General features: G+C 38.0%; 10 protein-coding genes across 10 annotated transcripts; 4 read left to right on the top strand and 6 right to left on the bottom strand.

The window, feature by feature from the left end:
- The first annotated feature begins 196 nt into the window (after positions 1–196).
- On the top strand, positions 197–6,585 carry V1514DRAFT_327359 (uncharacterized protein). The gene is made up of 5 exons (XM_066926960.1): positions 197–331; positions 436–727; positions 783–6,074; positions 6,143–6,271; positions 6,345–6,585. The coding sequence occupies exons 2-5, from the start codon at positions 459–461 to the stop codon at positions 6,481–6,483; spliced, it is 5,829 nt and encodes a 1,942-aa protein (XP_066784657.1). The 5' UTR covers positions 197–331; positions 436–458; the 3' UTR covers positions 6,484–6,585.
- Positions 6,469–8,039, bottom strand: V1514DRAFT_327358 (tRNA synthetases class I-domain-containing protein). The gene is made up of 2 exons (XM_066926959.1): positions 7,985–8,039; positions 6,469–7,930 (listed from the first exon to the last, which is right to left on the bottom strand). Exon 2 carries the CDS (start codon positions 7,924–7,926, stop codon positions 6,673–6,675), a length of 1,254 nt encoding a protein of 417 aa, XP_066784656.1. The 5' UTR covers positions 7,927–7,930; positions 7,985–8,039; the 3' UTR covers positions 6,469–6,672.
- V1514DRAFT_327356 (Mago nashi protein) lies at positions 7,994–9,127 on the top strand. The gene is made up of 7 exons (XM_066926958.1): positions 7,994–8,081; positions 8,176–8,345; positions 8,411–8,506; positions 8,576–8,639; positions 8,700–8,787; positions 8,845–8,970; positions 9,021–9,127. The coding sequence occupies exons 2-7, from the start codon at positions 8,237–8,239 to the stop codon at positions 9,033–9,035; spliced, it is 498 nt and encodes a 165-aa protein (XP_066784655.1). The 5' UTR covers positions 7,994–8,081; positions 8,176–8,236; the 3' UTR covers positions 9,036–9,127.
- V1514DRAFT_366518 (uncharacterized protein) lies at positions 9,079–12,410 on the bottom strand. Its single transcript, XM_066929831.1, has 3 exons — positions 12,076–12,410; positions 10,764–12,022; positions 9,079–10,717 (listed from the first exon to the last, which is right to left on the bottom strand). The coding sequence occupies exons 1-3, from the start codon at positions 12,345–12,347 to the stop codon at positions 9,285–9,287; spliced, it is 2,964 nt and encodes a 987-aa protein (XP_066784654.1). The 5' UTR covers positions 12,348–12,410; the 3' UTR covers positions 9,079–9,284.
- A 471-nt stretch (positions 12,411–12,881) lies between these two features.
- V1514DRAFT_366517 (uncharacterized protein) lies at positions 12,882–13,833 on the bottom strand. The gene is made up of 2 exons (XM_066929830.1): positions 13,182–13,833; positions 12,882–13,132 (listed from the first exon to the last, which is right to left on the bottom strand). Exons 1-2 carry the CDS (start codon positions 13,687–13,689, stop codon positions 12,930–12,932), a joined length of 711 nt encoding a protein of 236 aa, XP_066784653.1. The 5' UTR covers positions 13,690–13,833; the 3' UTR covers positions 12,882–12,929.
- Positions 13,834–14,887: 1,054 nt separating this feature from the next.
- V1514DRAFT_277783 (Pre-rRNA-processing protein TSR2-domain-containing protein) lies at positions 14,888–15,458 on the bottom strand (the record flags this gene model as incomplete). The annotated part of the gene is made up of 3 exons (XM_066924968.1): positions 14,888–15,055; positions 15,114–15,214; positions 15,269–15,458. The coding sequence occupies 3 exons, from the start codon at positions 15,456–15,458 to the stop codon at positions 14,888–14,890; spliced, it is 459 nt and encodes a 152-aa protein (XP_066784652.1).
- A 116-nt stretch (positions 15,459–15,574) lies between these two features.
- Positions 15,575–16,699, top strand: V1514DRAFT_362297 (integral membrane protein DUF106-domain-containing protein). The gene is made up of 4 exons (XM_066929734.1): positions 15,575–15,811; positions 15,877–16,166; positions 16,224–16,385; positions 16,453–16,699. Exons 1-4 carry the CDS (start codon positions 15,654–15,656, stop codon positions 16,620–16,622), a joined length of 780 nt encoding a protein of 259 aa, XP_066784651.1. The 5' UTR covers positions 15,575–15,653; the 3' UTR covers positions 16,623–16,699.
- V1514DRAFT_303974 (RNAPII transcription regulator C-terminal-domain-containing protein) lies at positions 16,564–20,353 on the bottom strand. Its single transcript, XM_066925618.1, has 7 exons — positions 20,112–20,353; positions 19,957–20,046; positions 19,836–19,898; positions 19,653–19,785; positions 19,508–19,602; positions 18,407–19,451; positions 16,564–18,342 (listed from the first exon to the last, which is right to left on the bottom strand). The coding sequence occupies exons 1-7, from the start codon at positions 20,197–20,199 to the stop codon at positions 16,755–16,757; spliced, it is 3,102 nt and encodes a 1,033-aa protein (XP_066784650.1). The 5' UTR covers positions 20,200–20,353; the 3' UTR covers positions 16,564–16,754.
- A 161-nt stretch (positions 20,354–20,514) lies between these two features.
- V1514DRAFT_362295 (uncharacterized protein) lies at positions 20,515–21,876 on the top strand. The gene is made up of 3 exons (XM_066929733.1): positions 20,515–20,677; positions 20,742–21,048; positions 21,099–21,876. Exons 1-3 carry the CDS (start codon positions 20,647–20,649, stop codon positions 21,709–21,711), a joined length of 951 nt encoding a protein of 316 aa, XP_066784649.1. The 5' UTR covers positions 20,515–20,646; the 3' UTR covers positions 21,712–21,876.
- Positions 21,816–24,765, bottom strand: V1514DRAFT_327339 (fungal-specific transcription factor domain-containing protein). The gene is made up of 5 exons (XM_066926957.1): positions 24,466–24,765; positions 24,386–24,409; positions 24,221–24,327; positions 23,577–24,172; positions 21,816–23,512 (listed from the first exon to the last, which is right to left on the bottom strand). The coding sequence occupies exons 1-5, from the start codon at positions 24,556–24,558 to the stop codon at positions 21,930–21,932; spliced, it is 2,403 nt and encodes an 800-aa protein (XP_066784648.1). The 5' UTR covers positions 24,559–24,765; the 3' UTR covers positions 21,816–21,929.
- Between the last annotated feature and the right edge of the window lie 521 nt (positions 24,766–25,286).

Genomic DNA, 25,286 nt, shown 5'->3' with positions numbered 1-25,286 from the left:
CAGTGTTGTTTTGTTAGCCGACTTCACTTCAAGGTTCTCGAAAATGCAAAACACCGTTGCTGCACGTGATTTACTCTGGAATATTTATAATACGCCACCCTGAAGCATGCCCCAGATTACGTAAAACACCGACATGAGATGATGAACATGTTTGATCGATAAACTTTAATCGAGTAAGCGAAATACTTCATTTGCTTAATAAGGCCCTTACTACTCACATGCACACTCGGCTTATCACTTTTTATTTATTCACCTAACATATCTAAGCAAAGAGGATACTTGAAGCTGTTGTATTTTGTTGATCGTAGTTTTACGATTAGCTTCACGAAGGGTATGCAAAATAATCTGTGGCGATGCGCGGGTATTAATTATTTACGGAATCATGCATTTTACTAACATGTAATTATCATAATTATTTATTTTAAAAAAATATAGCTTAACTGGTGCAGTTATCTATTATGTTTGACGACAGACCGATTCGTCACTACTTGCGTGAGATGCCATCACGGCATAAGTTTTTATACGGTGAAGACGCTAAGCGTGCGCTGCTAAGAACGCTGTTCACATTCGTGTCCTCGAACGGAAAATACCTTTCTTACTTTTTCCCTCATGGTCACCCTCCGGTTTCACAAGAATGGAAATTGTATAACGATGATGAAGATAAATCTCACGCGGGAAGACCGTGTATGCATCGATTTCACAAAGGTGAACCAACATATCGGTGCAAGTATGTGGTGATTGACAGTAGTTTTGTAATGTCATGAACTAAATTAGTTTTTTAGGGAATGCGGACTAGATGATACTTGTGTTTTATGCTGGAGGTGTTTTAACGGATCTGATCATGTCGGTCACAATGTTACGGTATCAATTAGCCAGAAGGATGGCGGAGGGGTTTGTGATTGCGGTGATCCAGAAGCTTGGAAGCAGGATATTAATTGCAAATATTTTTTGCCGCCGAATACTGTACCGGAACTATTACCACAAGATCTTGTGGAATGCATAAAAGGGACCGTGGCTGCCATTTTAGACTATGTGATTGATGTAATGTCTTGCTCACCTCAAAGCTATCAGGACTATCAAAGTGAATCGTATATAAAGAAAGATGTTGAGTCATTTGCTTTGGACCCAAATATATACGGTGGGTCAGAAAAGGATGAAGATAATGACCAGTTTGCACTTATATTATGGAACGACGAGAAACACTCGTTCGCAGATGTGATTGAAGTTGTAATGAGAGCCACGCGGCGAAGACAAGAATACGGGAAATTTATTGCTGAAGAAGTTGATAAGCATGGTAGAAAAATTGTCAGCACGTCTTCTGATATATCACATTTACTTACTGCCAGGTCAATCATTGACCGTATTCAATTGGCAGCAAGTATCAGATCGATGAGGGATACATTCAGAGAAGAAATGTGTGAGACAATTTTTGTGTGGTTAAATGATTTGGCCGGATCGACTTTGGTTGGGAACAGGTTTGCCCTTCGTGACATTATATGCGAAGCCTTTTGTGATAATTGGCGGGTCGGATCGACGGCTACACGAGTCACTCAACCTCTTCATCCAATACCTGGTCATTTCCAAGATACAGATGATGATTTCAGTGTCGTGAGTGGAGGTGTTGGTGTTCAAAGTGTGGAAGTATTTCCACAAAGCGAAGACATGTCACCTACAGTTTCGGATGGATCCACGCCAAATCCTTCATTAGCTCCATCATACTGGACAAATTCCGATGATGGAGAGTTTTGTTCTGCCACTCGAGCACGTCAAGATATTGCGGACATGTCAGATTTCGAATCAGTTTTGGTTCAATCGCCATCGGGTGACCCTGTTCGAATCCGAAAATCTAAGCGGGCAAGGATTGAATATTTTTTATTATTTGATTTACGGTTCTGGAAATTAGCCCGATACGCACTTCGGGATCTTTTCATCTCTACCATGATTTCAAATGCCGAGTATCGGTTTAAAATGGGATTGCATTTTGCTCATCTTTATCCTCAGGTTATCGAACTTTATGTTCTTGCTGATAGAGAACCCGATTGCTCAATTGCTCACCTGTCTACTCAGATGTTTACATGCCCAACTATTGCAACTGTTTTGGCCAAGAAACACTTTACCATGTTGTGTGCCGTGCTTTATTCTTATCTTACCAAGAACAGAGTTGGCTTGCCGAGTTCCGTGAATTTGACCGCCAGCATTCCAGAAGATCGACGAAGTCTCCAAAATCGCAGGCTTCAACTCGTGTTTTTTGACATTGATTATATTCTTACTCGCAATCTTGACAAAGGCAGCGTATCATGTGATGAAAGTCGGATTCATCAGGTGGCTGATTTGCTTTTATTACTTGAAGGATGTGCTCCATTTATTCGACAGATTAATGAACATGTTGAATACGAGTCCACCGAATGGGTTTCATTTTTTCAAGTAACCGCGCTTTTGCTTAAAATGGCTCGATTAGTGGCTCAGTGGTGTAATCAGGGGCAACCAGATTCTTCTCGCAAGGCAATTCGATTAGTTTCAAGAATGCTAACGTCTTGGTCTCTTGGGTTCATGCGCGACAGATTTTCAGCAAACGAGGTCATGAACGAGCCGCATTTTCAGTCTTTAAGTTGTGATGATTTTAGCAATGTTTCATATCCCATAGTTCAGTTCCCAGTTGAATTTTACGTTCTTAGTATTCATCACCCACTTCATGCATTTCTAAGTTGGCTGATCGAGTTTGGTACTGTTGAGAGTCCTAATCAACTAAAATCATTACTTTCATTTTCCATAATTGATTCTCCGGAACCTGGCCGTTCGATAGTTTATGGACCTGAGGACATGTTAATTTTAATGCTGGATTACCCTCTTCGAACCCTTGTAGCTATTGCACAGATCAGAGTAAACCTGTGGGTCAGAAATGGTTATACGCTTAGAACTCATCAAGTTCACTATAGGGACGTTACCATGCGTGATACAGGATATGCCAGAGATATTTTTGGCGTTCAAACAATGATGACTACTTGCAATCCATCCCGCGTGATGCTAACCATAATTGAAAGGTGGAGCTTGATGAGCTGGCTTAAGGGATCAGTAGAACATGCAGCATTTGACGAGGGCCGGCTTTTGTACATTCTGGAAGAGTTTTTGCATGGCTTGATTGTTCTACTTAGTGAGCGAATGAGGCTTACTGGAAACGATGATCAAACGACCCGAAAGCTTTCAATCAAAAGGGAAATTATTCAAGTTTTGTGTTTTGAACCATTACCGTTTTCAGACATTTGCCGCAAAATGCCGGATCATTTAACTAGTCATGAGGAATTTGAACCTGTTTTGAAAGAAATTTCTATATTTAAAGCACCAGAGGGTTTAAATGACACCGGAACATACGAATTAAAATCAGAATACTTGGATGAGGTCGATGTTTATTTCTTTCATTATACGCCTACTCAATGGGATGCTGCTGAACACGCGGTCAAATCGGCAGTTAAAAAGAAGACCGGCCGAGCTATTGAGTCTATTGTTGTGGAGCCTCATCTTCGACCTATAACGTATGGTGCGTTTACCAGTCTTGGATGGATTGTGGGTACTCCAGAATTTGCGCAAATGATATTTGTAACGCTTTCGAACGTCATATTTCGCAGGATTTCGAATTCTAGCTCTCTTCCAGAGTCGTTGTTATCATTGACACTTTACCTATGTCACCTTGCTGTCATTGAGGATCAGATTTGCGTACCAGATTTAGAGAGAAAGCTTCCAACATTTAGTTATAACGCTTGCGTTTTAGTATCACATAAAGTCGGTCCATCTGATGATGGATGCCAAACCATTCTGGAAATATTGAACCATGTTCATAATTCTTCAGAATTTGAGAATGTTAAAGCTGTTGCTGAAAGGATTCTTCATCTGATTAAAGAAAACGAGCCAGAGATGTTTGAATCTGCTTCAAAGAACATTATTGTTGTAGAAGACACAATAATGGAGGATGATGATGCGGAGACAGAGGCCGAAAGAAAGAAAAGGGAGGCAAAAGAACGCAAAGCACGAGTTCTTGCGGAATTTCAAAAGCGACAGCAAGCTTTTGCTGATAAAAATTTGAACACTTTTGAATTTTCAGATGATGAAGAAGTTGAATCAGATGCTGAAGAAGCCGAATCGTATAAATTCCCAAGTGGTGATTGCATTTTATGCAGGAAGCCAGTTTCTGAATCTGAGATTTATGGAACTGTAGGATTTGTAACCGAGTCTACATTGTTTCGTCAAGCGCCATTTGGTCATTCTGGATTAATGAGTGAAATGCTACAATCGGGGCCAAACCTTGACAGGCCAGTAGTTGAAGATTCAAACAGGCATGGTGATGACGTTGGTCAAGGGTTCCCGAATTCGTGTATTAAGAAAGAGCCCGTTACGGTCAGTTGTGGACATGTTATTCATTTACGCTGCTTTGAAGAATATAAGGAAACCATTGCTTTACGACACCGGCAACATATTACGAGAAACCCTCCAGAGCGCGTCGAGTTAGGCGAGTTTCTCTGTCCGTTGTGCAAATCTTTGAACAATATCTTTTTACCTCTCGTGTTTAAAAACATTCAAAAGACGTTAGATTCTGAGCTCGAAGGGAAAGATTTTTCAGAATGGATCACCGATGACGTATGGAATGTTATAAATCAGCTAAAATCTCGAGATTCTGATAAGATTTCATCGACAAATCTAAATAACTTTGCAAGAACCAATATTTTAGATTCAGTGAACGAGATTTTGTTACCGTCATATTCAGAAAAATTATCGCCTACCTTGCCTAGCAGATGGATGCCAGTTTTATTTCCTCGGGTTGGAGAAGAGCCTCGACTTGGTAGTCAGGAATTAGAGTCACTTCGAAAAGTCTATGCTGGCAATATAAATGTATTGTCTGAGCTTGAACGGACTTGTTGTGAAAAATCTGTGACTAAACCAAGTAATTATTACAATCTTATCAAGTCATATGGCGCAACGGTATCTTCGATGGAGATTGCTCTTCGTGGAGCAAATAAGACAGAATCAACCCATGAAATTGGCATATCTATACTGGACCAAATTTCTCAACGTAATATGATATTGTTGAGAATCCTTCACCACACCGCGTTGACGTATGGCCAGTTTTGTGTCATTGAAGGAGCTGAGAAATCTCAAGCATCTAACGAATTTAGCAAGATAATGAATCAGCAAATTGGCAAGTTATTTTTTGGTCAAGAGTGTATGTACGACACCGACTCCGTCTCGTGTCCTGACATAGTTTTGCCGTTGCTTATGGAAGATCTTTTTCTTGTTCTTGCCGAGTCGTCAGTTTGCCTTAAGGTTGCAATGAATGCTGAATTTCAACATCTTTTACTTCTTTGCTATGTTGCTCAAATTATCAAGATGGTTTATATGATTTTGGAACATGGAATAACGTCAAACTGGCTTGCTGAAGTTCCGCAGCAATTAGAAGTTGATGGAGTTTGTGATAGCGACAGTGAGGTATGGTTGGATTCGTTTATGGCCATGATTGCGAAATACTTGGGTATGGATAAGGTTGAGGACTATCGTTCTCTTGGTATGGTACCCCGACAAATATACGCGATAATTGAGAGATTCACTCTTCCATTTCTCCGCAAGAGTGCACTTCTTGCATATGTTACGGGTGCGGTTGGCTATAATGGAGAAACCTTGATTGATGTCGGAGGCGGAGAAATCAGAAGATTACAAGTCTTGTTAAAACTTCCTAGTATTGAAGAAGTATTCCACGCATTATTGCCAGATTCAGAGTCAGATTCCAACAAGACAATGTTAGATTTAGTATCTCGTTGGTGTCAGCATCTTAGCATGGCGATAAGGCGGCCGCTGTCGCTGCAGACTACAAAAATGTGTTTTGAGTACCCTAGTGTGCTTCACTTGCTAAGGCTTCCAAATAGTTTCCATGAATTTTTTCAACAAGTTGGTTCAATGAAATGTCAAAATTGTAATACTAGTCCAGAAGATCCTGGAATATGCTTGTTCTGTGGTGCTTTAGTATGTTGCCAGAACTATTGCTGTGGAGGTGGCGGAGAAGTGGGCGAGTGCAACGCGCACATGAAAAGGCAAGTACAATTTTTTAACAAAAATTTCGAACTGTATAAAGATTTGTTTATTAACATTTTCTGGATAGTTGTGCTGGATATATTGGAATATTTCTTTTAATTAAGAAATGCTCGGTTTTGTTTTTACGAAAAGGATCTGGCGTATTTACTCTCGCGCCGTATCTTGACGTTCATGGTGAAGTGGACCCCAATCTAAAGTAAGTATATAATTCCCAATCAGTCGTTTTTTGTTTTGTTTTGTTTTGTTTTTTTTCGTTCTAACATTTTTAGACGTGGAAGGCCGCTATATCTTAATCAACGAAGGTATGACCATTTAATTAGAGACCAATGGTTACAAAACTTGATTGCTTCTCAAATAGCACGGAAAATTGAAGGAACGGTTGATAATGGAGGATGGGAAGGCATGTAATTAAAATATATATGAAATGTACATTTTTGCGTGCGATGCACTCGTTAGTTTGTAGATATGAATTTACCATTACATGTATTGAATATACAAATTTACCTAGTGTTTTTGTTATAGAAGGTTAGTAATAGTCTATTATATAACACATGCTAAGCTATTCTAACAATATTTGTACCTGTCGTTTGTTTTTCTTCAAATATTTGTTTCCGCAATCTTTTCGGCTACCTCTGCAACTACTGCATTCTCAGGTGCTGTAGTGGTAGCTTTAGCAGCAGCGGCTTCCGCTTGCTTCTTCTTTTTCGCTTCCATAGCTTCAAGATACTTCGATCCCAGCACTTTCTCTTTCTTTTTCTCCTTCTTTTGAGTAACCGGTGGAGGGTATGCCTGTTTTCCAAGTTCCTGAAATGATGGATCTTCATTGTATGATTTTCTAATTGGATCAAGAAGTTGATTGATTGATTCGGCCACTCCCTGCTTCAGATCCTGAGGTGAAAGTTTCTCCGCAGCATAATCTTCCTTTAATTGTTCGATAGTGGAGTATTCAATTCGACCACCATATTGTTCTGGCCTATTAATCACAAACTTTCCTTCCTTTTTCGCAAACTCGGTTTCGCCGTTCTCGGTTACGGGGCCCAACTTGGAAATTGGCAATATAACGTATTCAACAAACGAGATCAATCCGTTTCCTTCAACAACACCAGGCGCGCAAAATGCCGAAGCAATTTTCTTCTTCACCGTCTTTTCATCTTCTAATAAATCAATTTTGGAATTTGGATCCGAGGCAGACATTTTGCCGCCTTGAGTTAACCCAGGAACCATAGGGTTCATAAGATGTGCCCTCTTTTTGTAACCAATGGAAGGCAAGAATTCTTCAGCCAAAACAAAGATTTTTCGTTGATCAACACCTCCAAATTGAGCATCAACATCCAAATGGTGTTCATCAAGAGCTTGCATCAGAGGATAAATCAATCCTGATAACAAAGGAGATTCGACTTGCTTAACCACATCAGCTCCAGCTCGTTTGGCATCATTCTGTGAAACTATAGACGACAGTCTAAATATATCCATTGTGTATTTTTCTGAAAGTTGATAAGAAGATCCAATAACAAATGTAAGCTTTTCAATAGGGACTCCTAATGAAGTTAAAATCGTCTTTAGGATTCTTTCGTAATATTTTGCTCTGTAAGCAACCAACTCCAACGGGGCCTTCATGTTATCCAAATATGCGTGCAAGTCTGCCAGTAAGACTTTAACTTCACATCCTGCCTGAAGAAAATGGGCAAGCTTGGTCATTGGCACGAAATATCCACAGTGTGGCTTGCCAGTCGGGGCCGTACCCCAGTAAATCTTCAATGGACGTTGCTCCTTCTCAATGACATCTCGAATGATTTGTTCATTCAAAACCTCTTGCAGGTTCTGCTTAATAATACTGATACTGTCGGTCATAATTCTATAAAATAAATTAGCAACCCCTTAATCGCAAAATTTAAATCTCGTATCTCACAATTCTTTTTTTTTTTTGTCGTTTTAGAAAACGTATCTTTTCTGAGTCATTGATATATTTACATAAAATAAATAAAGCATGTCTAAAATTGTCAGGGGTATGAACGTGTAATTATCATCACACATAAGCGAATGTTTGAGAACACCTCGACGGACTTTGTTGATCGATCGAATAATTAACGAAATTAGTAGATACCTTTGGATCAGCAGTTTAGTTACCGTCAACCAAAAAGGGAAATTTAAAAATTATAAAATGACAGAACCCATTAATTATGATGATTCCTCAGTGTCTGAACGAGAAGAGCCGTTTTACGTGCGTTATTATTCTGGACATGCGGGAAAGTTCGGTCATGAGTTCTTAGGTACGCCATATTAAAACTACAGATAATTAGTCAAGTATGGTTAAACTGACATCTTGTCATCACAGAATTTGATTTCAGAGTACTCGACGGTGGAGCTAGTGCGGTGGCTAGATATGCCAACAATTCAAACTACAGAAGAGATTCGTTGATTCGAAAAGAAAGTATGTAATTTTAAAACCAAAGCGCTGCTTCTAGCTCGATGAGATTTCTAACGCGACAATTGTGGATAGTGTGCGTCAGTGCATTGTTAATAAAGCAACTGAAAAAAATTATCACTGATAGTGAGATACTGAAGTATGGATTAGCAATTCGCTGCTGTTACATTGTGCTTGAGAGCTTACATCTGCTTAACAGGGAAGATGATTCGAAATGGCCAGAAAAGAGTAAAGAGGGAAAACAAGAATTGGAGATTAGACTTGGTCAAGAGCATATTTCATTTGAGGTTAGTATTTTTTTTATGAAATTGTGTTTGAATTTATTCATATTAACTGGTTTAAAGACATCGAAACTAGGATCACTAAGTGATGTTCAACAGTCAGATGATCCAGAAGGTCTCCGCGTATTTTATTACTTGGTTCAAGACTTGAAAGCTCTTGTGTTTTCATTAATTGGCTTGCATTTCAAGGTATTTTTACTAATCGTAAAATTCAAGAATTTTACTAATTTCATGAATAGATCAAGCCTATTTAAATAATAACATGACTTTTCACCTGCTTTGTACAATAGACTTATCAAGAATATTGATTGTATATTATATAAACTCTTTCTAGCATTCCAAAATTATACATATAAAAATCCACACTTTATTTCCCCTTCTTGATGAGAACAATGAATAAGCCACATATATGAACGGTAAATAAAAAAAACGCCAAATATATAATACCTCCATCTCCAAAAAGTAAAAAAAGAAAAAAAAACACCAAAATATAATTGTGATATTCACAAGGCAATTTTTGACTTCTCGTCAAAATCAGGGGGCCGCCCAACAAAGATTACTTTGCCACGCGAATTCAAAGACGCGCCTTCCGAAGTGATTTGAATATTAGGATACCTCTCTCTAGTAATCCTAATTTCATCATCAGCCAATCCAAGATCATCATGTGGAATCCAGATCGTTGGCTTTTGAGCCCGAAGTGACTCGTTTTTAAACGCACGATTAACAAGATGGTCTCTCTCTTCTTTAGAAATGTCTTCCAAGTCCTCGGGCACACCTTCAAGGAGCACCAAATCTTTTGCATTCTTTGCTATTTCAGCTCTGAGTTCTTCATGATTGGTGTAGATAAGATGTTTAAAAGGTATTCTCTCTAATTGATTTCCAAGCTTGCCAACAGTATGCCCAACAGACTTACCTACAACGTGACCCACAAGATTACCTGGTGCACTATTAACCGTCTGTCTTTTAAAGGCTGAAAAAACCTCGGCAAGCGGTGATTGAAGATTTAGCGTTGAATCTTCCCATTCAGCAACTGAAGATACCTTTGAACGAGGAGTGGAAGATTCTGCGTATTCATTCCCAGTATCAGAGTTGTGACCGCTTACAGCATCATAATTTGAAGACGATGGGCCATCTAATAAAGGTTCAGACTCTTCCTGTTCCCACAACCTATCTGAAACGCGAGCCCGATTCTCCAATTCAATTGGCAAATATTGAAAAAGTGGTCGGTACGACTTATTTATAACATACTGGAACATCACTGTACCGATCAAAACAAGTATCATTATGATTCCATGTGTAGTACATGTCGGTTGCAGGTTGTTGTCTCGAACAAGAAAGAACAAACCAACCAGACAAAGTTCCATCACATATACTCCAACAAAAAGTTGATTAATGGCTCGATGAAAGTACAGCCCACCAGAGTCAATTTCGTTATATTGACAATAAAGAAACTCGTAACGATAAGCAATGTAAAACAAGGTGAATGTAATAAGACACATTGGTATAATCAACGGAGAAACTATAGTATAAACAATACCAATCGCAGCTAAGTTTGTGTACTTTGGATAAAATGTGCCCCATCGTCGTCGTCTGAGAGTGGTAATTCGGGTAAACTTTTCACGAGCAGTATTGTCTAAAAGTGGCCCAAGCACTGTCATATTAAAAAGTGGTCCAATTCTAAGTAAAGCGGCGGCAGATAAGGTGAGTCCTTGAAGAATCAAATAAGAAAAGAAAAAATTAGAAGCTTTGGGTAAGTTGGTCGCCAAAAGAGCAGGAATAGATGTTGGATTCTGCGTCAACTGCTGAATAACAGTCGTGATAGAAGATGCAACTGTAATTACAAGAAACACCTGAACAAATAAAAACCAGAAGTACGATGTCTGTACAGTTATTTCTGATTGAACTCCAGTTGAAACTCCTCGTATAATTGCAAAGACTAAATTCAATTAGAGATTATTCGTAAAATTCAAAATTTTACTCACATCGAAATATATACGGCAAGAGTGACATAAGGCCTGCAAGCGCAGCAGGCGGCAAAATTCCGGATATAATACCCTTAATAGCAGACGGTAAATCATTGATAAAACTAAGAAAGGGAAGAGCATTGGTAAGATAGCTTAGCTGGGAGATGACACCGACAAATGCAACAGGAAATGCCCATCCGACAATTAGAGTAATAACTGCACCTAATGTAAACAATTTCCGTAAAACTTCTTCCCACCATTTGATACTCATATTTGCCCATAGCACATCCTTTGGATTGATCTCAACCAATCTTGGAGCCATATGCTTGGGGGACTCGCTTGCAAGTGATTGACAAGCCATATGAGCCGCCACTTGAGAGTTGAATTGAATAAAAGCCGAGTTTAATAATGGGAATCGAGTTTCATTTTCTTGCATGTCTTCAATCTCTTTATTAAGTCTGTTAAGCTCGGTACGAGCCCAGTCGATAGTATCAACCTTTCTTGAGATGAAGGGAATCCCAACAAACCAACGAGATAAACGTAATCTGTGAGTTGGTCTATCATGCCAGGACACATATTTTTTCCAAACTTGATCTTCATTTAAAAGTGGCTCCTCATCAGAACTTGCACTATTGCTAGCGTTCCTCTGTCTTAATGACTTTTGATGCCTGATATGTGCTATTTGGATCAGTTTGGTTTCTGCTGATTCAAGAAGAGCCGCTGCATAATTCCGATCGTCAATCCGCTCTGTTAATTTATCAAAATCCCGATTAATCCAAACATTTCTCACTCCACCTGGCAATACTCCAAAAACGTGTTTTAATTTTTCTGAGTCTAGTAAATGGCTGGGGATAGCTCTGATTAGCACTGTTGTAGCACTGGCTCTAAGTCGATGTTGAGGCGAAATAAGATATCTTTGACGAATTTTGACATATGCGTTGAGTTCATGCTGAAATACCGCACATAAGAAAATTATGTAAATCACAGCTAAAAGTAAGTGCGCCCAATATCTCTGAGTAGTGTCAGCACCAATATTGACCCAAGCCATTCTGTCAAGCCCTGATGCTGTACCAGAAAATGTATCTACAGAGTTAACTGGTAATAAAATCGGTAACACAACTAAAGAAGCAGTGAAAAATATGAAAATAAGCATGACTAAATATCTCATGTAGAAGTAGGCGTCTAGTCCCGCCTTTTTGATAAATTCGGAATCTGGCGTCAAAAGAGTTGGAAAAATCCAATCAAGTAAACCACTACCAGCCGGTGCAATTTGTTGTCTTTTCAAGAAAAAAAATTAGGTTATGAATCAAATATTTGATAGAGAACTAACCGAGTCGGAACAGCATAAGTCTTTGGCTCGTAAACACGTTTTATCCTTTTCCGCAAAATTAAGAACAATCCTAATTCAGCTCCAAATGCAATTAACGATGCCGCAAGAGACGATATAAATGTTGAGAGTGATTGGCCATATGAGCTTTGTGCAGATCCTGGACTACCGTCATCATCATAAGACGTTGTACTATACCAGGATGCAGAAGTAGACGTCGACGGCACCAATGAAGTTATAGTCGGCGACGGTGAAATTAACAAAGCAGATACCATAATGGTCCTGCTACTAAATGATAATATAAAAATTGCTTTGTCTTTAAGGATTTAAAATGTAAATAAGCAATCGAATATTGGAAACAACATAAGCACAGATCTACTAACATCAAAGCCAGATTACGTCATCTGGCAAGTTGCGCAAAACGCAAACTCACACTTTTGCAAACTGCTTCCTAACCCGATATGCTTCAAGGCTGATAAACTTCTAATTACAATATTTGAAGTCGCTGGTATGAAAGATATATTTATCAATTTATTTCATCCAAATTATGCTAGTTCTAATTAATTAAAAAAAGAACGCATATTGTCAAACTGGGTTGCGAAAGTGCAACAGCTTAAAGCGAATACATTTCAGCAAATTAAAAGATCGAATATTAACTTAAAGACGACCGAAAGGCAAGTATGGGAATACAATGATATGTTTGTAGCTGAATCTAGCATAATTTTTCGATAAATTTTTTTTAATGATGTCTTATTCAAGTAAAATATACTACCAAAAGAAAATCGGATCACAAACACAATGCATTGTAAGCCTTACAAAAAAATATTTCGTGGATTGTAGCACCTGGTTTATCACTATCAGTCGTCGAAATATCTCGAAAGTGGACCCTGAAGATGGTCAATCATAGCTGAGCCATATACTTTTCGAGCAAGGTATTTTAAAATTCCATCTGTTCTGTCTTCTAGCGCTGTCCTATAAATTCTGAGATCGTCTTCTTCGTTAATTTTCTCTACACCTCCGCGACCCTTTGAATTTATTTTGCTAGTAATTTCATTTGCCTCTGCAATACTCATGAGACACGGCATGCATCGTATATTAAGCTCGCTTACCTGACCTAGATACCATGTCATGAATAAAACTTCTCTTTTCTTTAACTTGACTGGCAGCAAAAATAATCATTCTATGATGTGACCATCGTGAAGTTTGAAAATCACGTCTCAACATGAACATAAATTTTAGCATGATCTCAATGTCGGTATAAACCAGTTTATATTTGTTGGCATATATTGCTACCAAGCAATGGATATGAATATCGTATAAAGAATCAAGGTATTGCATTGCCTTATCATCATCCATGCTAGTAAGATAATCCAGTTGGAACTTGTTGATGAATGCTGTGTACTCATGAAGAGGCAAAGTGTGATTTACCATTGGATTATGAGAGTTATTTAAAAATTTAATTACTGCAGAGTTATCAATAACTGGCAACTTCGCCAAATTGTTTTTAGACAGCTGCATCGTCTTTTTTAAATGAAATATTTTGAATGACCGGCTAGCTACACTAAATATCCCTTTTTTTTTCGCAACTGACGTTTGAATGGAAGAAGTTTGTTGCATTAATTAAACCTCGGCCAAAACCATAAACTCGCATATGCAAAAAGTAAACTTAATGCCGGTATTTTTAAGAGAAAATTTCTTGCGAAAAAGTTCAGAAACAGGTTTCTTTAAATTAAACAAAATTGGCAAACTGTCTAAAAGACACTTAGTTAAGTTGTAATCAATCTAACTAACTAGTTGTGTGTGTTAATTACGTAAATAAAGAGGGGTGGCCTCCAGGTCTCCGGCAAGAATAAAAATTGATATTTCTTTCAATCGAATGTCGGAATGCCTAAACTAAATATGTGCTTATTGTTTATCCATCATATTTTTTTATTCAATTACGATTGCTATACGATACTAATAAAAATTTACGAATAACTATATAAATAAAGATTGATTATTCGCAATTATGCGTGTAGCGATTAAGGGAATAAATTGCATAATTGACCCCTAATTCAGTCCTTCTTGAATTTACGTCTTACATGTACATGAACTTTTATAAAATTATAGACATATAGTTTGCAATAGTATATGAGCTGCCAAAGAGTAAAATGTATATAAAATTGTACAGTCGGTCTGTAAGGCGGTTCATTTTACTTCATTGCAGGCTCGCCGCAATAACAAAAAGATAGTTAACTAGTATTAATTCAATTGTTGTAAGATGTTGAAGCACTCATTATTACAACAACAGCAAGCTCGGGTTGACAGTTCAATGCGTCTCATCGACTGTCAAGCAACGTCTCGCCAACTTGTCTGAGAGAGTTGACCAATACCCCACATCAGATGGTCGAGATATTCGACAAAGGTCATGGCAAACATTTCATGTAAGTAAAAACACAACGACTAAACAAACCTTGATGTAGTACAATTCTAATATCTCAAGGTCTTGGCTTTTAAGCAAGCTAAAAATCGGTAAATCGTAAGCTTGAAACTAGTTATTGACAATCAAATCATTTTATTTTACTTTAAAAGCATTTGATGAATTCTTCACTAATTAGAAAACTCCATAGACCATAAAAGACTAGCAGACGGCACGCTCTAATAAATCACAAACTTTTTGACCACTTTGACTGGTTACTTTTGAAAAAATACATCACAAACTGAAAAAAAAAAAAAAACGCCATAATATCTCCAAAAAAAAAATAAAATAAAACACATAACATGCCATATTCGTTTTATATATCATAACTTTTAACAAATGATCTGCTGATATTGATCACATATCCAACTCATCTCCTGAAAATTCTTGTTGCTCTACAACTTGCACCGAAGCTGACGTTCGGCTGCGTTGACCGCTTGCCTCGTATTCCTTATATAGTTCGTCGACTGTTGAAAAGTCATTCTTTTTGCATTGCTCAAATACTTTAACAATTTTTTGTGCCGTCTAAATTGATAAATGTCAGTTTGTAAAATAAAATATTATTCTACTAAAATTTTCATACATCATAAGCTGTGTCATCTTCAACATTCACGTCGAATTCGTCTTCCATGATCTGTAATAACCTAGTTTCGATGTCTTCTTCGTCTACTTCATCTTGCTCCTCTATAAACAGGTCAATAACATAAAACATATAAACTTGACGCAATAATCACATACCATATAAGGCCACAACAGCTCCAGATGCCCAATCTCGTTTATCTGCACTATCAGGTCCTCCCCATTGATTTTGAACTGCCACGGTAAGCGCCTCCCATTTATACACTAGCATGCACACTCCAAGTTCAAACCGACTTAATTGTACAGAAGTGGTCAACTCATTTTTAGCTATTCTAGTTACAGCTGCCATTATCTTATTAGATTTATCTATATCTTCTGACGAAAAAGATGATGATATAACAAATTTTTAATGTTAAAAGAAATTTTATTTTAGTCACGTGATTAAATGGGGAAGCGTTTTGAAAGCATTTGGAAATCGTTCGGGTCCCGTTCATATACTTGGTTTGAGAGAGAAATTGAGAATAATTTACTCAAGCTTATCACAATGGCTGCTCCGGATTTGGTCCTTGATCCTAGTTTAAGGGATTGGGTCCTTTTTCCAATTTTGTTGGTCATGATCTTGGTTGGTGTTCTTAGACATTACGCAACCTTGCTGCTGCAATCTGCGCCCAAGCCTGCTGATTTGGCTACCATCAAGGAACAGTATGAAATTCATGTGATGAAGTGGATATATGTGCAGCATGATACTGACGATTGTGAAATTTAAGGCAATCATTAAATCGGGGTGCAATTTTACGCACAAATGGGAAGAACGTTCCTCCATCATCATTCCAATCTCGCAAGTCGTACCTTATCCAGGCCTACAAGGATGGTGTTTTTCTAAAAGATCAAGATGCGGTAAATAATAAGGATCAGGCAAAGACTCCACCAAATCCTCTTACAGATCCTGGCGGAATGGACCAAATGATGAATATGCTTAAGGGAAACATGGTTATGATTGTTCCTCAAACTCTTCTCATGAGTTGGATTAATTTCTTTTTCAGCGGATTCATTCTAAGTACGTAAACTGAAAAATTTATAGGTCATGAATTCATATTAATTTGTATTTGATTAGTGAAACTGCCGTTTCCGCTTACCGTTAGGTTCAAGTCTATACTGCAATCTGGTGTAGCGACTAAAGATCTTGATGTCAGATGGGTGTCATCAATGTCTTGGTATTTTCTAAATCTGTTTGGTCTTCGTTCGGTTTATGATATTTTACTCGGAAGCAATAACGGTATGGGTTTTTTTTTTTGCATCTTGATGCGTCGCGTAATTATTCTTTTGCTAATAAGAAACCTTAGCTGCCGGTGGTGGTATGGACATGTCAGGCATGAACCCAATGGCACAAACAGGCCAGCCCGGACAAGATATTTACAAGATGTATTTGAGTGAAGCTGAGAATCTTGAACTTACTACTCATGAATATCTGCTTGATGATATTGAAGATAGAATACTCGCAGCATACAACTAAGCACATAAAATTTTAAAAGGACGTTAGATGTATAACCTTGTATGATTATTGAAATATATATATAAGAAAAAAAACAAAAAGAAATACGCCAATGTAAATGTCTATCAACAGTTTTTATCTATTCACTCCTCTTCATTTTTCCATGGCATAATATGCTTGCCGACAATCCACTGCTGCCTTTCGAACCTCTCTTCGGCCATCATCCAAGGGATTTGCAAGCTGCCTGATAATTTGATCTCGATACGGCAAAACGCTTTCTCCCAATAGAACTTCTGGCAAGAGAGCCAGTGAATGAAGTGCTGAAATTCTAACCAGCGGAGGATTAAAGGGCTTGTCCGGCGTGGCCAACAAAAGTTGTGGAATAATTGTTGAAATATGTTCGGTTATTAATTCACGAGCATCTGAAAGCGTGGCAGTGATCGTATCAATAGTAGCAAGCTTTACTGGTGCATCCTCAATAGCCAGTGATTGCAATAATAATGGTAAAAATGTTTTCAGGTGTGGATGAACAATTTTACCTGGCATGTGCCGAAGAACACTTGATAATGCAACAAGATAGTTGCGCTTGATGGCCGGATCTGTAGGAAGGCTAAACCCATCCACTAATTTTTGAATAACGTAGCTAAAATACTGTTGCTTTGCCAAAAGTCTGATAACACAAAAGTTAAACTTATTGATAATTTCATCATCAGATATAATAATTCCAATTGCCTTGCTGCCCTGTCGTCCAATCTTTTGCTCTGATAATAATTCGATAATTAAATCCACAACTTTAAACCCATTTCGGTTACCTTTTAATACAAATGCTTTTGCAACCCAAGATAAAACCTCCAACGCCGCACGCCGTTGTTTGACCGAGTTGGATTGATTTCTTGATGCCAGCAATAGATCAGTAAAAGTTGTTTCTACAAAAATTTTCTCGTTTTCCTCAGATATCCACTTGTTTAAAAATAAAGCAATCAGACGCAACAAGGAGAGCCTGTCCGAGAGATTATCAATGTGTGGAATTTGATTAACAAAAGTATAAATGGTAGCCTTAATATCTTCAATCGGTAGTTCCACTTCACGTCTTAAGCCGGCCACGGCAGCTGTGAATAGTTCAAGCAAACCAGAAGGATATGCGGCACCAAGTGGACGAAAATTTTCCACTACAACTTCTCGATCACTTTCAGGAATCAATGTAGAAGACTGATTAAGTAAGAAAAGTTTGAAGATTTGTGTTGCAAATTCTTGTTGCTCAGATGTCTCGACTGATCGAACTAGCAAATTAATAATTTTTGATATTACTGAGATGACAGTTGAATCAGAAAAAATTTTACTAAAAGGTGATTTAATAACCGAAACAATCGTGGTAGAAATTAATTTTGGCGTTAAGTCATAAAAGAAAAATTTCGCGTCCCATGCAGTATCTGACACTTTGCGTTGTAGGACAAGCAATATTGTAGCAAGTATTGACTGAGCATAGTCCACGTTAATGCCATCCTTAATGACATAATCAAGCTTGTTTAGCAATCGCACGGCAAGTGTTTCAAATATTCCGCGATCGATTGATAAATCAGCCAAGGCAGATAAAATTGTGCGATAATGCTTTTTGTTTGAAAAACCAGAAACTTCATCTGCTGGATCGGGTAATTGAATGAGAAATGCAGGGAACACAATATCTAAAATCAGAGACGAGCGCACTCTTCCCAATGCTTGAAGGGAAGCCAGAGCGGCAGAGCTAGATAATGTTAGATTAAAAAAAAAAAAAACTCATACAAAAAGTTTTAGAACAATAAACATACCACACAGGCTCGTTTTTATCTGTTAAAATGGCATCATCAAGATATTGAACAATCATACCAACTTCGTTATCATCCAAAAACCGTTGTAACAAGGCAAGTTTTACAAGACCTTGCAAAGCCAAAAGTTTAAATGACACTTCCTCTTCCGGCACGCTGACAAACGCTTTTGAAAATACCTGGAAAAGATCGTCTTTATATGGCACCAGACCGTTCTCACGTTCACTTTTGGAAACATGTTCAGTTTTCCAGCCATAAAGATTACCAGCAGCTTCAAGGAACATAATTAAGATTTCCAATGCCGTTTTCTGTTGCGTAAGGGTCGCAGGCACAGATAAATCGATAAGTTGGAAAGTGTTCGGAATTGCCCTTTCCACAATAGCGTCGTATGCTGGAAATGAAGATTCTGCAATGGCAGAAAGGATTTTGGCCGATGGCAGTGCCTGCCGAGATTGCAGGTTTGATAAATGAGGTGATAACTCTTCTAGCGCTGAATTAATGTACTTGCGAAGTGCAGACTCGTCTATCGCACGTAATAATCCGATAGATAACGCTGAACCCAACGACTTGAGTAAAGAGCACACAAGGTCTGGGATGTCATCTTCTCCATCGTGCAAAACTTCAAACTTGACTGAATTAAAAATCTCTTCCCAATGTGCTTCAATCGTTTGAACATCATAATTCTCAACGCATGCGGTAAGTGATTGTACCGTGTCCCGTTTGACATTGACCGAACTGGAAGTAAGCTTTTCAATCAAACTTGGAAATACCCAGGTTGCAAATTTGGGTGACGCAGATAGAGAATCCCGTAACTTTAACTTTAAGTCATCAGATGTAATTCCATACGGATCATCAGGCGGTGGACGAAATGTAATTGGGAAATAGCAAAAGCTAGCATCAAACAATTGCTCACTGTATTTATCAATGTCAAGGTTTTGAGCTAAGGTTTTAAACACTCCAAATATCGTGATCAGATTTCTGGGATCCTTTTCGCCAGATGCTAGCTGAATAAATCCACTCAACACATCATCATTAATACTTTTCAAAACTATTGACTAGTTAGCTAATTTAGAAAGCAAAAGAAATTACGTCAGATATCTTTACCATCAATATGTATGCGTGCAGTGCTCTCAAAAACTTGATAAACCACATATCTTGAGCCCTGCGGATGCTTGCTCATATTCACTCTTTCAATTAAGCTGTAATAATTAGTATAATTGATTTAGTCATCCAATCAATATTTGCATACGCTAAAATTACAGATTTAACAACAGAAAGCGGTATGTTCTTCATGTTAACTAAGGCCAACAACCCACTGGCCGACTCCTTTAACGCAATTTCATCTTCTAACCGATCTGAAAGAAATTCTGATAGCATGGTAACTTATCAGGGTGTTAGTATCAAAATCTAAACACAATTGAATGTAACGCACTTTGCCTGGAATTTAACTTATCGACACTTAGTTTAGACAAAACATCAGAAACAAAGCTAATTGCTAAAATAAAAAAATATATTAGCATTGATCCTATGATAAGACATCATTCTACTCTAACATTTTATTCTGATACTAGTATCTTCGTCAGTTAGATATGGACCCAGCCTTTGAATAAGGTCAATTAACCGCAAATTCCCACTACCAATGTCTGACCAAAAAAAAAAAAATTTCACATTAGTAAATCTCCATAGAGTCGTTGTCTATTTTGCTCACCGTTTGCAATATTGGCAGATATGACAGTCGCATCCAAAGGCGCTGTGTCAAGAGCAACCAGATATCTGTCAATCGTTACTCTATCCATTTTGTACAAATTGGCAGCAGTTTATGGCTAAATAAATGTAATAACAAGCTGAGTTAACCAATTAATGCAAATTAATTCAATAATTTAGGCCAATATCCAATTATCCGATTTTCATGCGTTAGCTCAGATTTACATTTTTTTTTTACCATCATATTACATAATTGTTATAATGGTCACTAACAAACAAGTTAGTCGTTTAATCTAACTATTCGGGTTTAAACTTAATTAAGCCTCTGATGAGCTTACCCGGTTTTAGTGAGGCGTCGAAAAATAAAGTATCGACAATTTCTTTTTTTTGAAAAAAAAAAAAGTCGCCGCCAGGAAGCGCGAGAGCTGATCCAAACCGACTTGATCGTTGAAAAAAAGTTGTTATTCTTTTTTTAAAATAACTGGCTAAAAGATTAATTGGATTTAATTTTACTTGTTGTTTTAATTTTGATTTGCACGATGGCATCAGAAGCTACATTATCTGCCTGTAGTAAGTTGAATCAAAGTTAACCTACTCAAAGACGATTTTTGTACTAACAATGAATCAAAAAAAGAGACGATTCTCGCAAGCTCAATCGCCAAAGTTTACGCCGAAGAAATAAAGACCGGCTTAGCGAATTTAGGCAGAAAACCTAAGCTTGTGGGATTTCTTGCAAACACTGATCCTGCTGCACGAATGTATGCCAATTGGACTGGCAAGACTTGCGAGGATCATGGGTTTTCATTCGAGTTGAGAGAAGTACCCAAGGAAGAGCTTGAAGATTTTATTGTTCAGGCCAATGAAGATGACAGTGTTGACGGTATCATGATTTATTTCCCTGTTTTCGGAAACAGACAAGACCAATACCTACAACAAATTGTGTAAGTAAAGCAAGGTTCGGAGTTTGTTTTTTTGGTTAACAACTTTGCAGCTCAAAGGATAAAGATGTTGAGGGACTTACTCACTTGTACGTTCAAAATCTTTATCATAATGTGAGATATCTGGATGAAGAAAAGGCCAAGAAATCTATTTTGCCATGCACGCCACTTGCCCTGGTGAAGATTTTGGAATATCTCGGCGTGTACAACTTGATTCTTCCTTATGGCAACCGTTTATACGGCAAGACTATTACAATTATAAATCGTTCAGAAATTGTCGGTCGACCTTTGGCAGCATTATTAGCTAATGATGGTGCGGTTGTTTATTCGTTTGATATTGATTCGGTTCAAAAGTTTGCTCGTGGTGATGGCATCAAGCTTAGAAGTCACAGGGTTAATGACGTTGACGTGACCATTGATGAAATTGCTAAGATTTCAGATGTCATTATTACTGGCGTGCCATCAGCAAATTACAAGTTCCCTACTGAAGCTGTCAAGGATGGTGCAATTTGTGTTAATTTCTCAACTGAAAAGAATTTTAGTACGGACGTGAAAACAAAGGCTTCGCTTTATGTTGCGTCAGTTGGAAAGGTAACCATTACAATGTTAATGCGAAATCTTTTACGACTTATCGGCAATAAATCTGGCAAAACATCCAGTTTATAATTTATTATATATATTATTATATCTTTTTTTTTTTTTTTTTTTTTGGTTTTTGTAATTAAGTTTAGTTGGGCGTTATCAGAGAGATGAAGAGCGGGATGTACAAATGGGATTCAAAAAGTTTGTAATTAGTTATTATAGACAGACAACACATTTATATTTACATAAACTTGCCGATTTTGATCATTTATTCTATACTTTAACTCCTCGGTTAAACAATACTAAAGTGTTGGTAGATTATAAGTAAAACCCTGCTGAGTTTCTTGAGCAGCGGACCACAACGTTTGATCAAACGACGTCCAGTCAAAAACTGACGGATCAAAAGGATCATGGCCAACATTGGTCTCGTTCCAAAATCGAGCAACCACTGAATCATCACCTGAATTGATACCATCAAGCAATGCAGCAAGATTTATAGACGATTCTTCTTGTGCTATATCAAATTGCTTAGGTGTCTGTCGAGGAGTCAAATATGATAAAGATGGTTCATTAATAAGGGCAGTCACCGGGACTAATGAATTATTATCATTCTGACAATCATCAACGTCGGAAGACTCTCGAAGAGATACAACGCGTTTGGCAACTTCAGTAAACACCTCAACTACTTTGGCCAGCCTTTGAACCGGATCCGGCATACCGCTTAAACTATTCAAAAGTCCGCTAATCACTTTCATCAGTCGCAAGTCTTCCTCACACGCGGTCCTAATCACCGAACCGAACAATTCAAAAAATGGAGCAAATGGTAGAAACAAAAGCGACCAGCCAATTATTTCCTCAGATTGAAACCTGCTTCTTTGAGCCATCAAACCTTCTTGAATAACAAGAATAGCTTTTCTGGCACTTGAAAGAGCTAAATCCGATGAATTCTGTAGGCCTTCAGAAGTTTTAATCATTCCTGTTTTCTCTGCCTCATCCGGCACACCTCGACTGATCCGATGAATCATGCACATGCAGACCCAGTACATAAACTCACACCCTGAGATCATGGTAAAATATATAATACTATCATACATCCAAGGCTCTATTATTGATTGCTGTATCTCAGCCCAAGTTTTCGTTAAATCTGCATGTAACTCCCGAATCGCTTTCCATGTTTCACTAGGAGATTGCTTAAGGCCATGTGCAGAATATAGACGAACGTATATAGCGTCATAAACCTCGATAATACGTAAACTTGCATTGCATTTGCCTAAGCCAACAATCCTTCGACGTTTGAGCTCGATATCACCATTATCATACGAGCCATCATATTCAGGCTCGTGTGGGTGTAATTGACGTTCGACGTCACAGTCGTAAGAAGGAAGAGAAGACGCTCTACCAAAGCTTAGTGCCAGTGTTTTCTCTGTCATATAAATCATCCAGAATACGCATCGCCGTTCCTGAATTTCAGTTTCCGTAAGAGATCTTTCAAAGTGATATGCGCTTTTTCGGTGTAACCCTAGAGTCTGAGCCAGTCTTGCAGCTTGTGTGATGAACATCCAACATAAGCCCGGGTGCATGACCGTATAAGAGGCGACCGAAGCAGTAAATAAAGTTTGAATATTAAGAAAATTAGCAGTAATAAAAACAGATGGATATTTTAGTACTAGCCAAACATTTTGAAAAAGCCGATTTCTCATATGCTCATCACCTGGCTGTTGATTATACTCTGGCCAGGTAAGAGCTCGTACCATCATAAAACTTGCACAGACAACTTTTTGTACGTAATTTGGATCTTTTGAAGCTCGATATACATCATTTTTGATCATGTGAGCAAAAGAAAACGAGCTAACTTGCTGGAAAGGCAGAATATATTTTATATAGTCTTGGTTATTAGCAAAATTTTAAAAAAAAAAAAATTTGATCCAATCCTAATTATCTATACATACATTCCATCAATTCTATCCCTCTTTCTTCAGGTGGCAAATATATTTCAACTTCGGTAAATTTTCTGGAGTCTAACCAATTGTCAGGTAAGAATATGGATCCTATGTAGTCTAATGATGCCATAAACAAGTTCCGAGCACAGGGAGATTCAATTGCCCAAAGTTCTGATGGTTGATCAGCCTCTAAGTCTCCTCTTTTTTTTAAATATGGGTCCTCATGAAGTGACTTGAGTAATAATTGTGCTTCGATTGACATTGACAGAAAGGAAGATTTTCCGAGATATTGAAGTTGGCCCTTCACGTTTGTTACTAACGAACTCAGTAGTTCTACCTTTGATACTTTTTCCTTGTCCGTTGATTGCGGTATAAGAATAGCATCGTTGATATGTTTAGGTATATTGGAATTGACTGGTGGGAAAGATAAAACTGCTGAACTGACAGGCTCGGGTATGTGAGATTTACTTGAAGCTGAGGAGTGAAAAGAAGATGACTCGTTCATGGAAGATGAAAGTTGCTTCTCTTGCATTTGAACCAATAGCTCAGTTACTCGATCAAGCTGATTCTGCATCCGGTTTATTTGCGCCTTAAGATCATCATCACTATTTTGTCTTAGACGTGTGCTTGAACAAAACTGACTGAAAACCTACCTGCCCGAATTCCTTCGCTTCCTCTTGCGTTGATCCGGCATTTCTCGAGTACATTGCACCTTCTTTAACAAGCAATTGCCACATGGGTTCTTTTTGTCACACTTGATCTATTGACATGGTTATTATGCTCAATTGGAAAAGCCAAAATGTCATAAAAAAACATACTTTCTTAATTCTGCATGTGTCACACTATAAGGCACCATTAATACCAAACTCATTTCACTTCACACGAAAACTTGACATACTGCTCTAATAAGATCGTCCTCTTCCAAATTCTCATCTTCGACCAGCACGGACTTATCTGATAACGGAGTCTGTAACTGCTGCTGCTCGAGCATTGCGCAAAAATGTGGCACTTAAAATTTACTCGTCTTGTTTAGTAAGACAGGAGTGACGGTTATTGAAGTAAGAACAAAGCACCACATTTAGGTACGACGTAGGAGCTCATGACGATGGAAATACAAACAATACTCGATTTAATTGTTTTCTGAGCCGCATACGAGCGTCGGCGATGCGGTGGTCGATCGCCGAGCCGCCGAGCCGCCACAATTAGCGTGCATGTCAGAGATACGAAGTTGCTATATAGCCGCAGTATATACCTGCTTGGTCAGTGAAAATTTGTCATTGCAAGTCATTTCATAAAACAAGTGCATTTATACGATTAGTACAAGAACACATCCCACTTTACTGCTATAAGCAGCGATATAGTTATTGAATGTGCGGCTCATTAGTAAGCGAATATTTGTTGTTCGTATTCGTATAGTCAACACGTGACTTTACATTTGTAGCAGGATACGAGACCCTTGCTTTGTACAGGTAATTTACTTGGTCAGGGTAACTACTTTTACGCTATATCTAAATAGGAAATACGATGACTATACGATAGTCCACCCCTGCTGGCAATATTGACCTAAATGACCCTTATTTGCATTGCCAGTACTAAACTTTTTTTGAAAATTAAAATTTGTATTAATGTTTGGATGTTATACATCCGACGGTTTGTCAGAATAAAGTAGATATGTAGATTCCAGGAGCAGAAAGCGGGATAGTGTGCACTACGCGGTGA

Source organism: Lipomyces japonicus (assembly GCF_038497905.1).
Source record: "Lipomyces japonicus strain CBS 7319 unplaced genomic scaffold V1514scaffold_9, whole genome shotgun sequence".
Taxonomy (NCBI): domain Eukaryota; kingdom Fungi; phylum Ascomycota; class Lipomycetes; order Lipomycetales; family Lipomycetaceae; genus Lipomyces; species Lipomyces japonicus.
This window is presented reverse-complemented; position numbering and strand designations above follow the sequence as displayed.

What these genes read in the sequence shown, in the direction of transcription:
- V1514DRAFT_362297 (XM_066929734.1), top strand. Translation starts at nt 15,654, where the DNA reads ATGGCTGCTCCGGATTTGGTCCTTGATCCTAGTTTAAGGGATTGGGTC. An exon ending in TTGGCTACCATCAAGGAACA is followed by an intron (nt 15,812 to 15,876) that starts GTATGAAATTCA and finishes GTGAAATTTAAG; the next exon opens with GCAATCATTAAATCGGGGTG. An exon ending in TTTACTCGGAAGCAATAACG is followed by an intron (nt 16,386 to 16,452) that starts GTATGGGTTTTT and finishes AAGAAACCTTAG; the next exon opens with CTGCCGGTGGTGGTATGGAC.
- V1514DRAFT_327358 (XM_066926959.1), bottom strand. Translation starts at nt 7,926, where the DNA reads ATGACCGACAGTATCAGTATTATTAAGCAGAACCTGCAAGAGGTTTTG.
- V1514DRAFT_366517 (XM_066929830.1), bottom strand. Translation starts at nt 13,689, where the DNA reads ATGCAACAAACTTCTTCCATTCAAACGTCAGTTGCGAAAAAAAAAGGG. An exon ending in TGACATGGTATCTAGGTCAG is followed by an intron (nt 13,133 to 13,181) that starts GTAAGCGAGCTT and finishes TGAGTATTGCAG; the next exon opens with AGGCAAATGAAATTACTAGC.
- V1514DRAFT_327339 (XM_066926957.1), bottom strand. Translation starts at nt 24,558, where the DNA reads ATGCTCGAGCAGCAGCAGTTACAGACTCCGTTATCAGATAAGTCCGTG. An exon ending in AGGACGATCTTATTAGAGCA is followed by an intron (nt 24,410 to 24,465) that starts GTATGTCAAGTT and finishes GGTGCCTTATAG; the next exon opens with TGTGACACATGCAGAATTAA. An exon ending in AAGCGAAGGAATTCGGGCAG is followed by an intron (nt 24,173 to 24,220) that starts GTAGGTTTTCAG and finishes AAGACAAAATAG; the next exon opens with TGATGATGATCTTAAGGCGC.
- V1514DRAFT_327359 (XM_066926960.1), top strand. Translation starts at nt 459, where the DNA reads ATGTTTGACGACAGACCGATTCGTCACTACTTGCGTGAGATGCCATCA. An exon ending in GAACCAACATATCGGTGCAA is followed by an intron (nt 728 to 782) that starts GTATGTGGTGAT and finishes TTAGTTTTTTAG; the next exon opens with GGAATGCGGACTAGATGATA. An exon ending in TGCAACGCGCACATGAAAAG is followed by an intron (nt 6,075 to 6,142) that starts GCAAGTACAATT and finishes TTTTCTGGATAG; the next exon opens with TTGTGCTGGATATATTGGAA.
- V1514DRAFT_362295 (XM_066929733.1), top strand. Translation starts at nt 20,647, where the DNA reads ATGGCATCAGAAGCTACATTATCTGCCTGTA. An exon ending in AGCTACATTATCTGCCTGTA is followed by an intron (nt 20,678 to 20,741) that starts GTAAGTTGAATC and finishes AATCAAAAAAAG; the next exon opens with AGACGATTCTCGCAAGCTCA. An exon ending in CAATACCTACAACAAATTGT is followed by an intron (nt 21,049 to 21,098) that starts GTAAGTAAAGCA and finishes ACAACTTTGCAG; the next exon opens with CTCAAAGGATAAAGATGTTG.
- V1514DRAFT_366518 (XM_066929831.1), bottom strand. Translation starts at nt 12,347, where the DNA reads ATGGTATCTGCTTTGTTAATTTCACCGTCGCCGACTATAACTTCATTG. An exon ending in ACTTATGCTGTTCCGACTCG is followed by an intron (nt 12,023 to 12,075) that starts GTTAGTTCTCTA and finishes TTTCTTGAAAAG; the next exon opens with ACAACAAATTGCACCGGCTG. An exon ending in CTTGCCGTATATATTTCGAT is followed by an intron (nt 10,718 to 10,763) that starts GTGAGTAAAATT and finishes AATTGAATTTAG; the next exon opens with TCTTTGCAATTATACGAGGA.
- V1514DRAFT_327356 (XM_066926958.1), top strand. Translation starts at nt 8,237, where the DNA reads ATGACAGAACCCATTAATTATGATGATTCCTCAGTGTCTGAACGAGAA. An exon ending in GTTCGGTCATGAGTTCTTAG is followed by an intron (nt 8,346 to 8,410) that starts GTACGCCATATT and finishes TTGTCATCACAG; the next exon opens with AATTTGATTTCAGAGTACTC. An exon ending in ACTGATAGTGAGATACTGAA is followed by an intron (nt 8,640 to 8,699) that starts GTATGGATTAGC and finishes TCTGCTTAACAG; the next exon opens with GGAAGATGATTCGAAATGGC.
- V1514DRAFT_303974 (XM_066925618.1), bottom strand. Translation starts at nt 20,199, where the DNA reads ATGGATAGAGTAACGATTGACAGATATCTGGTTGCTCTTGACACAGCG. An exon ending in ATCTGCCAATATTGCAAACG is followed by an intron (nt 20,047 to 20,111) that starts GTGAGCAAAATA and finishes TTTTTTGGTCAG; the next exon opens with ACATTGGTAGTGGGAATTTG. An exon ending in TAAGTTAAATTCCAGGCAAA is followed by an intron (nt 19,786 to 19,835) that starts GTGCGTTACATT and finishes CACCCTGATAAG; the next exon opens with TTACCATGCTATCAGAATTT.